This window comes from Amblyomma mixtum, chromosome 5, assembly GCF_055824585.1.
Source record: "Amblyomma mixtum isolate Tamu chromosome 5, ASM5582458v1, whole genome shotgun sequence".
In the NCBI taxonomy this organism is placed as follows: Eukaryota; Metazoa; Arthropoda; class Arachnida; order Ixodida; family Ixodidae; genus Amblyomma; species Amblyomma mixtum.
The window spans coordinates 97,257,410-97,269,750 of NC_143016.1; the positions used below are offsets into that span (position 1 = coordinate 97,257,410).

Genomic DNA, 12,341 nt, shown 5'->3' on the forward strand with positions numbered 1-12,341 from the left:
ACTGGTAAGTCGGGCTGACTGAAAGTATGCTGAAAGTGCTGTGACCCCAGCTGCGGAATGCCGTGGCGTCTGCTGCGGTTACAGCTGGTTTGCAGGAAATGCTGACTACGTCCTTAGCAGGTAAATTTTTGGCCGCTGCAGATGCCATTACACCGTTCCGTATTAAAACAATGTGCTGTCAAAACTTGTTTTCTTTTTACGAGTTGTGCTTGTGCGAGTTGTGCCCAAGACCCACTGGGGTCTTGGGCAGTAAGTTCCCGGTGCTGTGACCACCATTAATGACCACATGCAATAATCACCTTATGTTTTGATCAGCAGATCAGTCGAGACTACGGTGCTCTGCATGCAATGGACAATGCAGATGTCGAGGCGCAGAGGCTTGTCGAGGAGGTCTACGGTAAACAAATAGTCGATGCCTTGGATCAGAGATTACAATTGAGAGGATGTTTTTGTTTCCAGACTTGATAAAGGACATTCGTGACCCAGAGAAACCGCACACATTGGAAGAACTGGGCGTCGTGTGTGAAGAGGAGATCCGCGTCAGTGTAGACAAAGGCGCTTATAGTTACGTGAGCGTCACTCTGATACCGACTGTGCCCCATTGCCATCTCGCTGCGATCATCGGTGAGCCAAACTTCCAACATGCCTGTACGACGTTGGGGAACTTGCGAACCTGAGTGACCTATACTTACTGACGACATGACAGTCATTAATATGAAGTTAGATCCCGGCAGCGGCGGTCGAATTTCGATGGAGGCGAAATTCTAGAGGCCCATGTACTGCGCGATGTCAGAGCACGTTAAAGCGAAATTTCCGGAGCCCTTCGCCACGGCGTCCTTAATAATTAAGCCTTAGTCGCTTTGGGACATTAAACACCCATAAACCAAACCGTAAATGTGAAGTCGCGAATGCGTCTAGTCTATTGGCTTACATATGCCCCGTTGGCCTACGCTTCTGTAATTTGCCCTTTTTTTTACTGGCATCAACAAACTTAGACTTCTCGAAAGTAGACTGTTCCCGCTTTCGTAACAGTTTTGGACGCGTATCTAAACAGCTGAGCCACTGTGCTCTGCAAGGCAACTTCTGAGCATGAGAAATTTCGCACCTCTGCTCATGTCATTGTGCGAAAGGCACAACAAATGGCATTGTTGTCATGATAGGCTACCCGACCCACGCCCTATCTAATCGCAACTTTCGCTCATTAAAGTATGGTTGACTGTGTATTCAGAGAGTCACCTGGAACAACGAAACCACAACCAAGTGATCCAAGCCTACAGCAAGGTTCTGTTTCTTGTATAACTCGCACCATTTCACTCTTGTGGGGCCCGATAAATATCTTATGTGGGATATTTGGATCAATTTTTTTTTTTGTATAGTTCCTGCACTTAGCAAAACAATTGATGTCTGCCCTCATAGAATGTAGGACTTTGCATTTTGAAAGAGATATTAATGCTTGTGCTTTACATCGCAATGTTTTGAACAGTTTTGAAATGTTCCAGATTTGCACCGAGCCCTACCACTTGTGAAATGTCCATTAAGGAAGAAGTTCCTCAGTCTTAATGGGTGGGGCTTTTTAGTAGCATGTTGTTGTTCTTGAAAAAAAAAAAGTGCCTGCTTATCAGTTCAAGGCACTTTTAATAATGCTGAATGAAAAAACACCCTCATCAAATTATAGCAAGGAAGAGTGACTTTCTGCAACGTTCCTCCCTTGGCTAAGTAATCTTCATTTGCATAATGCATGTGATGTTTGTCCGATATGAAAAAGAAACAGCCACAAGTCGTAGTTTTTATAATTCTGGGATCAGCCTCCAAGTATTGTGGATTCATTCACAAGTATAGAGGTGTGCTCATCAGCATTTATTGGAATTCTTGCCAAGTTACTTTTGCCACTAAGTAGCTTCGTGGCCACAAGTTTTTTCCTGTCAGTATTTCTTACATGCTCAGAAAGTAATCGGATAGGTAAAATTTTTTTCTTGTATAGTTGTATCTGCACGCTATCTCAGCTTGTGGTCTGGACGAGTTGGAATGTGAAGAAGCAGGTTTTGTAAGAACTATTAATAGTTGTAAAAACAGCACACGACTCATCAGAAAAACGTCTTCTTTCATTTTTATCGACATAGCTAGCGTCGCCATTGGAATCATCCATAGATTTCGCAACATGACTCTCAAAAACATATATATTGTCAGACTTGTTTTGTTGTTATATTCAAAAGATTCATTTCTTGAGAACTTCCACACTCTAAATGATAACAAACCAGCTACATGAGTAATGTCAGGTCCCTGTGGACACTACGCACATGGACAACCACTTTCAATACCTAGTGCTGCAACCTATATTAATTGTGCATGGTGCAAAAAATACATGGGTAGAGGTATAGGCTAGTTAGTTGTTCATGCTTTTCATAACAGCGCAAAAAACTGATGATGAGGAGTGCCATGTCTTTTTCACTGTTTTAAAAACCGAAAGCAGGCAGTATAGCCACTGAATCTTTAATAAAAGCTGCCAGCAATAGAAAAACAGCCGACAGTTGCTAGAGCCACAAAATAATGAGCACCTTTCGGCGCCATTCATAAAATCTGTATCTGCCACCTCTCAGCTGGCAAAGTTCTCTTGCTTATAAAATATCACTTCTGGTTTCCCGGAAGGTAGTTGTCTTGTCTACGACTATCGATGCCCAGCCTTTCAATAGTTCAGCATTACTAAAATTCAAGACTGCATCCACACTGGGGATGCAGGGTCCCACAAGATCATGCGTACGCTACTGTACCTTGTTTTGTGCACAGCAGTGAGTTGATATTCTTGGTACAGTAAAATCTTTCTTGGGTAGATGAGATTAAGAAATTTGCGGGAATACGGTGGAGGCCTTTGCCCTGCAGTGGGCGTAGTCAGGCTGATGATGATAATGAGCACCCAAGTCCGAGTGCAGAATAAATAAATGGTCCCCCTTTTCTACTCAGGGCTCTGCGTGAGGTCAAAGCTTGAGGAAAACTTGCCCTACAACTTCAAGGTAAGCTGCTTCATTCACTTTCATTTGGATGCTATAACAAAGAAAAAGGCTCTGTAGTGAAGTATACATGCTAGGGGCTGTAACAGGACAGTGTGTTTGCGGAACGGCGTCGGCATTTTTATGTTGGGCATGTGTACCTTGTTTTCATTGGAAAGCCTGAACTACAAGCAGATATAAAAGTAAAACTTGCCACAGTTCTGAACTGATTCCGCTAAGTCTTTCAGCATGAAATGCACCTACTCCTTTTGGTTTCCAGCTTGATATTTTCATCAAGGAAGGCTCTCACACAACGGCTGCTGAACGTAAGAACACCATTACTACTTCAAGCATTTGGTGCTTCTGTTGCGACATCCAGTTGTCGCATAGCAGTCACTGCATAACTGCTCATTGTGTGGGCTACTGAAGATTTTATGTGGGACTTATCTGCAGTGCTGTGATTGCTTTTTGTATTTGCCTTTGCAGTAACCAAGCAGATCAATGACAAAGAGAGGGTAGCTGCTGCAATGGAGAACAAGAATATTAGAGACATGGTGTGCAACTGTGTTTCCTACGAGACCTTGTAAAGAGCTTTTTGGGCAAGTCATACAGCAGTATTCAAGCTTAACCACAACATCTGCTAAAACACAGTTTTGTAATCTAAAAAAGGAATGTTTCAACAAGTGTCTCACTGTGCTGTTTCCACTGAAGTACCATTTCCAAGCAAGCTTAGGTTTGTACAAGTCTTTATTTACATGTGTTTGGTTTAAACATAAATCAATCTGAAGGAGCATACCATGCGTTTGATAAAAGAACAAAAAAAAAAACATTCACATGGCAGGCGAGTAGGACTGCTCTGAACAAACTGCACATATATGTCGGCATCAAATCCTTCCAGACTACTGCACTGGTTGACAGTTCTACAACATAAATGCGATGGAAACACTGAGCAGCGGAAATAAATTTGTGATGGACAAGCAATGCATTCATTGCCCTGCTATGGTGACATAGCGCACTCCAACAACATAGGTGGCCAACACGTCACAATCAACCAAAATTATTAAGTAGTCACTAAAGTCATTGTTGTCACCCAGCATGTGGTTCAACATGAATGGCACAGCTGCAAATCAGCTCCACGTGGGGATACCAGCTACAAGTCTCAAAGCCATGTGAACTCTGACAGCAGAAAGTTAATGCAACAACAGAAGTGACACTACACATATGCTGTGGATTTTACAGGCCAAAGCTACCATTTCATTCTCTGTTTCAAGCTCAGCTGCACTTCCACCATGTTCAGTGACGCAAGCTGCGACGCGACCCATGCTGAAAAATTAATCTGAAAACAAGCCCACTTAAAAATCAGAGCACCGACATATTTACAAGTCCTATGCAGTTGCCTCTTCAAATGGCTTCGTGGCCAGTCACTTTAAAAACAGTAATAAGAAACAGCATAAATTTCTTGCAAGTCATCATCATCATCAGGCCTGTGTACTGATAGGGGCACACCTTGAACACCACTTGCTAAGACAAATGTATTTCAAGAGCCCCTAAAGAAGTTGACAACCTAGGCCTAAGCATGGGACACTTTCAAGAACCGGCAACAAAGTAATCCCAAACAAACAAGAGGTGCCGCTTTGTTTTGCCTTTCAACCGTTAACAGAACTAAGACACTAGAAACAGCATAAATTTCTTGCAAGTCATCATCAGGCCTGTGTACTGATAGGGGCACACCTTGAACACCACTTGCTAAGACAAATGTATTTCAAGAGCCCCTAAAGTTGACAACCTAGGCCTAAGCATGGGACACCTTCAAGAACTGGCAACAAAGTAATCACAAACAAACAAGAGGTGCCGCTTTGTTTTGCCTTTCAACCGGTAGCAGAACTAAGACACTAGGCTGCCACGATTTTGTGTATGTAAAAAAAAGAAAAAGAAAGGAAAGTTGCAGGTGCTCAAGGTTAGCCCAGACTCAACAAGTTGCATGCATAAAACCAACTGTGGCCAACCTGAAGGACGCCTGCTGACCAGTTCAGATCAATGGCCGAGCTGTGAGCAGTCACAACACTCGTGTGCCCCTCTTTGTGTGTGACGGCCTCGAGAGGAGCGCAACAGCAAAGAAAGTGTGTTCTGGTCACCCAGAGCCCCGTAGGGTGGGCAGCCCCCCCACGTTGCACCTTCTAGGAAGAGAGACCCGTGGCCAGCTTGCTCTGCACCAGCGAAGTCTTGCGCGGCGGCAGCGACTCCACTGTGGGGATGGTCTCCCCCGTGGGGTTCTGGGGGACGGCGGGAGGAACCCGGGCAGCAGCCACCTTCTGGCCCTTGGCCTTGGCCATGTTGTAGTCTCCCGAGTCAAAGTACTTTTGCTGCACACGCATGGAATCAGTCCCGTGAGAATGCAGCTCAACGCTCATTGTCATTAGCAAGACAACCTCTTTTTGGACACTTTTGAACAGAAGCCCCCCCCCCATTTGTGATCTCCAATCACTTCCCTCCTGCACTGACTGTGGTCAGTCTATCCCTGCTGCCAAGCTCTTGGCCTCATCACTCCGCTTTAACAACTATCCCCGCACTAAAACAACATGAGTACGTTTTACACGCTATCAGCAGGTCCAGCCATACTCTGTCACGCAGACGTCGAGCAGCCTTCACAAGGAGTTAAAAGAGGCACAGAGTCCCAAAACAAAACGGCGCCCTTCTGGATCTCTCAACTATAAATGCATGCAATGGGACCACAGAAAAAGAAACAATGCCGTTGCCACATTTGTGATACAGACATGTAACAGAAGGTGAACTGTAATACGATTCAGGCAGCCACACCAAAAACTGCCTCAGCTGAATGCACTGGCTAATCACACCAACAGAAGTGCACTGCCATCCACAAATGCCCGCCTTTTTCAGCAAGATACTGATGGCAGACGCTACGTAACATGGGAATACACCACCCAGAAAGCGTCCTAGAATTCCTGCACACTGCCACAGGTCCTATGAACTGCACTAATGGGAGAAAAAGTAAGCAGCTGCCTCTGCCAGGTGAAGCTGCAAACAGGCTAAGAGACTCCACAGGGCTTCAGTATGACTTCAACCCCCTCGGGTTCTTTACTGCCCACAGACACTGCACAGCACACACACATTTTCATATTTCCACCCAATCAAAATGTGACCGGAGTAACCACGATTGTTCTGAGAAGTGTCAAGCACACGTATCTTGCTACACTCATCTGGTTCTGCTCCACACAGCAAAAGTACTTCTAAATTGTTGAGAACACTGTAAACTGTTACCATTTTTTCACAGTTCTGTTTCATTTAAATTATGCAACATTTTACAAGCACCGAACTTGCAAAGATGGCCAGAAGAACATGGCTGTTAATCACTGACGCTGCCAGCAGTAGACTTCAGAGCCAGTGGAGTGAAAAGTACGCACAGCAGAATTTATTAAGGCGCACACATATATGAAAGCACCTAAAGAAGCAAATAACTGGAGGGGACACATAATATCCACCTTAAGAGTATGACGCAATTACATTAATAGGTTAATGCTCATAAATGCGGAATTGGTCACTCTTGACTTTACATTCACTGATCCCTGGGAGCCCTCATACCACTCCTGGCGCAGTGGTGCAGCGGTTAAGCGATGCGCCGCTGCCCTGCGATGGGGCTTGTGCAACCCAGGTTGCTCTTCCCGAGCAACCTCTTGTGATCAATCATTAATTTAACAGCCACCTCCCGCGATGAGTGCAATACGGTGGGCAGGTTAGGTTGGGATGACACCACAAGGTCATGTGACCCAAGTGGCCCGCCTCGGTTGTCGGAGCGGCCGTTGCTCTGGCAGCTCCGAGCAACCGGCCGCTCCGGCTGAGAGGCTTCAAACGGTCACCAACGCTCTCGCATTAAAAGAGGTTATGCTTTCGTGGACTTAGAGCCCTTAATAGAACACTTGATAAACCCATCAATTTTAGCTGTTGCTAATACTTTGGGAACTTCACTGTCATACCATGAGAAGCCTCAAATGTATTTTGGAAGAATAGCACAAAAAAAGACGAAAGAAACAATAGCACAAAAAAAGATGCATGCGAGAAGACAGAGTAAGACACAGGTCAAGTGACGTCAAGCACTTTTTTTTTCTCCACTTTCAACCACCAATCATAGTTCACAGTTAGTTCACAATTCCCTCAATGTCATCGGCATTGTTGTGAGTTCAAACCATCTGGCGGAAAAAAAATTTTTTCAACTCCAACCTTCTCGGCAATAAACATGTCCTGCTGAATGAGCATCAACACAGTCAAAGAAAGCCAAAAAATCGAATTTGACTGAGAAAGCAAATGGATGAACTTTTCCTAAGCATCTCCTTGAACATGCTTCAGGTGCATGTAAAGACAGTGAGATTTCAGACTGAAGCGCTTGATACGACGCAGACTTTTAACCCCTCAACAGACATGTTTTTTCAAAAATGGTGCCAAAATGGTCATTTAGTACCCGTGTTGCAATCGTTTTCGCAAAAAAAAAAAAATGCTTTGGACGATCCCTACTCCCCTTAAAGGAGTAGAGATGCCATACTTTTAACAAGTTTTCTCTTTGGAATGATGTGCTGGAAATGTGAAATTTGCCAAAGTCATCTGAATAAGCTATAATTTAATTTTTTTCTTGTGTTGTTTCGGTCTCAAAAGCCTAACGCCAGCTGGGAGACATCACAGATGATAAGAGGTTACATGAGTTGTGCAAGAACTGCGATGTAATCGCTGTTTGTTCATTTTTTGTCAATTCCAACTCGAGGGCAAGCTTGCAAAGAGTTGACAGAATTAAAACAAAGAAAGCAGCAACCATACTGCAGCTTTCATATGCCTCACGTGACCTGAACACGTCTTTTACGTCACAGCCGCCATTCAGCTATTGGAACCATAACCGAAACAGCATGAGAGAAAAAATTTAATTATAAATGACTTACCACTTGTTTATGCAATTAACGTGGCTGCCTACATTTTCTACGGTGCTGCACATCAGTTTTAAATAGAGAAAACAACTAAAATTTGGTGTGTATACTCCTTTAAACTGGACACAGAGTGCCAGAAAACACATGACAAGCTGGACTTGTCAAGAGCCAGAAATGACAGTCGGCGTATGAAGAGCCTGGATTGTCCAAGTCCACTGGGGTTCAAAGAAGTACAAACACCCAAATTTTGGCTGCACACCTCCTTTGCAAGGATGCGTAAGGCATTAATATATGCGCATCACCACATGGTATTTGCTGGCTGCTAAATTATTTATAATTCAATTTCTTCTCGTGCTGTTTCAGCTTCTACATCCGAACAAGGCTCTGACGTCAAAGGCCTTTATAGGACATGTGAAACATGAATGAACTGCAATGTAATCACTGCTAGTTCATTTGTCATTTTGGCTCATGAGGCAGGCTGGCTTTAGCAATGCAGAGAATCGAAACAAAAGAGTGGTGATAGCATCATTTTTCATGGCTTATGTGACTTATACTGACCTTTGATGTCATAACCATCATTCATTTGTTGATGACAGACTGCAATGCATGAAGCTACTGTTCATGCATCTATCCACAATTCCACACTGTGACAGCCAGTCTATGGTGTAATCGTCTGATTGAAGAGTCATACAATACCTCCTGATTACGTAGCATGTGGTGATCTGAGTGACACCTGCTTTAGTAACCTGTGCTGTAACCTTAATATGACAATTCTTGCACCATTGCAGATTACACGAGATGAACAACAAAAAGCCTGGCTTGGACTCTGGCTAGGTAACCTTTCAAGGCACAGAAATATGACGGAATAACAGTCATTTGCAAAACAATTGCTGCAACAACGGATGAAAAGCAACGGGAAAGAAAACTTTAATGGCAGAGGCTATCGTTTATATAAGGAATGCATCTCACTCTTGCCTTCACATACTCCCAATATTGTTCCATACTGATGAGAGAACTATATTACAGAGTTTTACTGACCGTAGACATACTACTTTGTCTGCTTATGAAGGGCCATCAGCCTGACTACGCCCACTGCAGGGCAAATGCCTCTCCCATATCTCTCCAATTAACCCTGTCATTAACCTCTGATTATGAAGAGTACAGATACAAAAAGTTGTGCAGGTTTCCAGACTGTCTAACAGGGCACATGAAGCAAGACTTACCCCTTTGTTCAGCCGTTTCTGAAGAAACAGAGACCCACCAGGCCTTGCATTCATTGGGTACTTGGATTTGAACTTCGCTTCTTCCTCCAGCTCTGCTTTCCGCATCGTCTGCTAGAGAAGAGTAAGAATTGCCTCAGCCTGCGGGGCACTGTTTCACGGCTAGACGCTATTCGCAATTAAGCACATCAAGAAAAAAAATTGCATTCAAAAGCTTAACATTACTTCATAAACAGCTACCAGAAAACAAATAGGAACTGACAGAAAATCTGCTTTGTTGGTGGCATCATTCAAATTTCGCGGTGAAAACTGTTGCAACATTTCAGTTCCTGCCGAGATAAGGAGGGAAAAATTAGGCGTGCAATGCGCAAACTGACGTTTTCTCAGCCGCCGTCTTTTTTCTGTTTACTAACGTACCGGCTGTTCAAAATACGTTCGCTGACTGGAAGCCGAATAAACAGCCCTAAACTAACGTCACTACCACGACAAACGCGCACATTAGAACTGAGCTTACTTCACTGCTTAGGTCTAGCTCCTGGACATCAATAAAAAAAACTTCATAAACGCGCTCAGCACCTGCGCTACTGAAATTTCGCGCATCGTAGCTTGCTGCTAATGCGCCAGCCAACCAACCTATTGGGGGTTTTAAAGCTCAGTTAAATGAGCAAAGACGCCCCATGTGCTTGCCATATATATGAAGCGAAGGGAGAAAGTAGGATGTGGCGAAACAGAACGAGAATAGCTGGGATAAAAACGGTTTCGTCGAATGTGAACACCACACCGCAGATACTTACTGCCTGCCGAGTTAAAGCCGCATTGAACAAACTGAAAACCCGACTAACTACCATGCAGTAAAGGCAGATGCGCAACAGTAATTAGATACCTAAACACGCGCGAGCAACGCGGTAACATCGAATCGGCAAAATAAGCGTGCGGCTGTATTCACACCTTGAGAAACCGTTAATTGCGGGATAAGCCTAAGAGCAGCATTCTCACCTGATCATCCTTGTCGGTGATTTCGGTATCTGCAGACGCTCCTGCAGCTTGACTGTCGTCCGTGGCCATTGCTTCAACAAACGGCAAACTAAAGCCCACGGAGAACTAAGAAAAACAAAGCTGTATCTAAGGGAGGACACCAGCTGGCTGCACACAACCGACAATCACGAAAGCGCAGTTGCGAGCAGGCGCAAAACCGCGTTGAAAAATGTGCGCAATAAATGGAGTGGTGATGAGGGCAACGGTGAGGGTCAATTGTCAGGACGTAGATGGACAATAACCGTGTGAGAGGAGCAAGGACACGCAAAAGGAAGGTAAGTACCGCCAATTTTGTTACAGTGTTCAGTACAAAAAAAAAGTTATTGCTTTAAAAACACATTTTTAATATAGGTGCTAATAATGATTGCCAATAAAATATGCAAGAGTCACCGACTTTTTTTTTACTAATAAAGTTATAACAACATCAGCCACAAAAAAAAAATTTAGCTCAAATAAACATTTCGCATGTGAGATTAAACTTTCTATGCAGAAAATTTTTGAAGCCTAATAGAATGCAGTTGTTTTAAAATATTGAAAGTTATCTTTTACGTTATGGCTAATTTTAGAATGAAGCCAAGACTAGCAACACTGAAACAAATTGCATGTTTTTTCTGTTTGTTTAGTTTGATGTTTTGCTCGAATGTTTCAACTTTCAGCACGTGTTCGCCAGCCGGTCTGCATAACTGGCGTACTTGTGATCTGTCAGCCTCAGCATGCCGAAAGCACCGAAACCAAAGAGAAAGCTTCTGCTGGCTGCGCCTGTGTCGCTACGATGGCCGACAGTTGACGATGACTGTCGTTCTCGGCTGCTGGAGCGCTTCCGAAACATGAGCGCGACGTGGGATTCCAAGACACGACCTCACTTGGTGCTGGGTCTGAATGCAGCTGCTCGCGCACTCGAGCAGGCTCAACTCTCGGCGCTTATTCTGAACTCTTCGGCGGACCCTCCGAGGCTCTTGCATGGGCTTATTAGGCTGGCGCGAAGTAAGCATACACCCGTGCTCTGTGTCGGCCAACTGCAGGAGTGGGTGTCTGGCCTGAGTTCCTTGCTGGCGCTGGGTCTGCGGCGCACGGCACCCGCTTCCAAATCGGTGGACGCTTTTCTGGCCGCAGTGCGCCAGAACGCCCCGTGTGATCCCGGCAGTGTCATGGAAACCAAAAGTGAAAACGAGAGCAGTCGTGATACTAGCATGGACACGACAGCTACCGCATCTGAGTCGAAAGACACCGACCCAGCCATCGGAGCAAAAAGCACGGAAGATCGAGGCTGTAGCTCGCCGTCTACCGCAGAGGCTACTGTAGCTTCCCATGTAGAAAGTGAACGCTCGTCCGAGGTGCAAGTCCAAAAGGAGCTCTCCGTGTTTCACGTCGTGAAAGAGGAGCGAATCGCCTCGGTTTCTGTAGACATTGAGCTTTCTGAGTGCGAGACTTTGGGATTTCCAGACTATGAACGGCCATGTGACAATTTGCCCGAGGTGATTGAGTTGACGTCGGTACCCGCTTCTCAGAAAACAAAAGCAATTACTGCGCCTTCAGCCCAGGAAGCCTCATGTTTTGTCAAGGCCAACATCAAGCAAGTTATTCCCAAAGGGAAGCTGAAAGTCAAAAAGAAACTTAAAGCATTAAAGGCTGCTAAGAAAGCTTAAACTATTGTGAATGTGCTTGACTATATTGCTGCGTATGAAAGTGTTGTTTATGAATACAGCATCTTTCAACGTGTCGAAAAAAATTCTCAGCCACAAAGCATTTCAACTACAGTGTATTTCAACTTATTAGCTGAATTGCCAGTTGCCGTTTCATGCTGTAGCTAAGACACACTTCACAAAGAGACCTGCAAAGCTCAAGATTGTAGCAGCGGTAACCTCAAGGCCAGTACCAAATTTAGTGGAATGTCAGGAGCTGCCTGCTGCCATTCTGTGCGTGTTTTTGTTGATTGGTGCATGTTTACTTAAGTATATCATGAAAGTTTGCAACAGAAATATGTCCTGGACTGAACCTGATTTTTAGGGCATTTGTTTTTGTTTTCTACCTACATTAATTGCACAAATAGTGAGGCAGATGTGATGTAGCATCAATAAATGTGCTTAGTAAATCTGAAGGATTTATAGAAATAATGTACACCTGGCGTCAAAAGTTTGAAGGGCACTTGTTGTTTTCCTCATAAATTGGCATAT

General features: G+C 44.3%; 3 protein-coding genes across 4 annotated transcripts; 2 read left to right on the forward strand and 1 right to left on the reverse strand.

Annotated features, from left to right (window-relative positions):
* The first annotated feature begins 30 nt into the window (after window positions 1-30).
* galla-1 (cytosolic iron-sulfur assembly component galla-1) lies at window positions 31-3,965 on the forward strand. Its single transcript, XM_089545629.1, has 6 exons — window positions 31-120; window positions 319-397; window positions 460-624; window positions 2,959-3,008; window positions 3,265-3,310; window positions 3,471-3,965. Exons 2-6 carry the CDS (start codon window positions 349-351, stop codon window positions 3,569-3,571), a joined length of 411 nt encoding a protein of 136 aa, XP_089401755.1. The 5' UTR covers window positions 31-120; window positions 319-348; the 3' UTR covers window positions 3,572-3,965.
* Window positions 3,966-4,914: 949 nt separating this feature from the next.
* endos (endosulfine alpha) lies at window positions 4,915-10,401 on the reverse strand. 2 transcript variants are annotated; one of them, XM_089545626.1, is made up of 3 exons: window positions 10,129-10,401; window positions 9,136-9,246; window positions 4,915-5,347 (listed from the first exon to the last, which is right to left on the reverse strand). In XM_089545626.1, the coding sequence occupies exons 1-3, from the start codon at window positions 10,195-10,197 to the stop codon at window positions 5,162-5,164; spliced, it is 366 nt and encodes a 121-aa protein (XP_089401752.1). In that variant the 5' UTR covers window positions 10,198-10,401; the 3' UTR covers window positions 4,915-5,161. The 2 variants fall into 2 exon arrangements, with proteins under 2 accessions (XP_089401752.1, XP_089401754.1); XM_089545628.1 differs by having other exon boundaries at window positions 9,136-9,243; window positions 10,129-10,399.
* A 379-nt stretch (window positions 10,402-10,780) lies between these two features.
* Window positions 10,781-11,814, forward strand: LOC149343111 (uncharacterized). Its single transcript, XM_089545630.1, has one exon. The coding sequence runs from the start codon at window positions 10,881-10,883 to the stop codon at window positions 11,811-11,813; it is 933 nt and encodes a 310-aa protein (XP_089401756.1). The 5' UTR covers window positions 10,781-10,880; the 3' UTR covers window position 11,814.
* The last annotated feature ends 527 nt before the right edge of the window (window positions 11,815-12,341 follow it).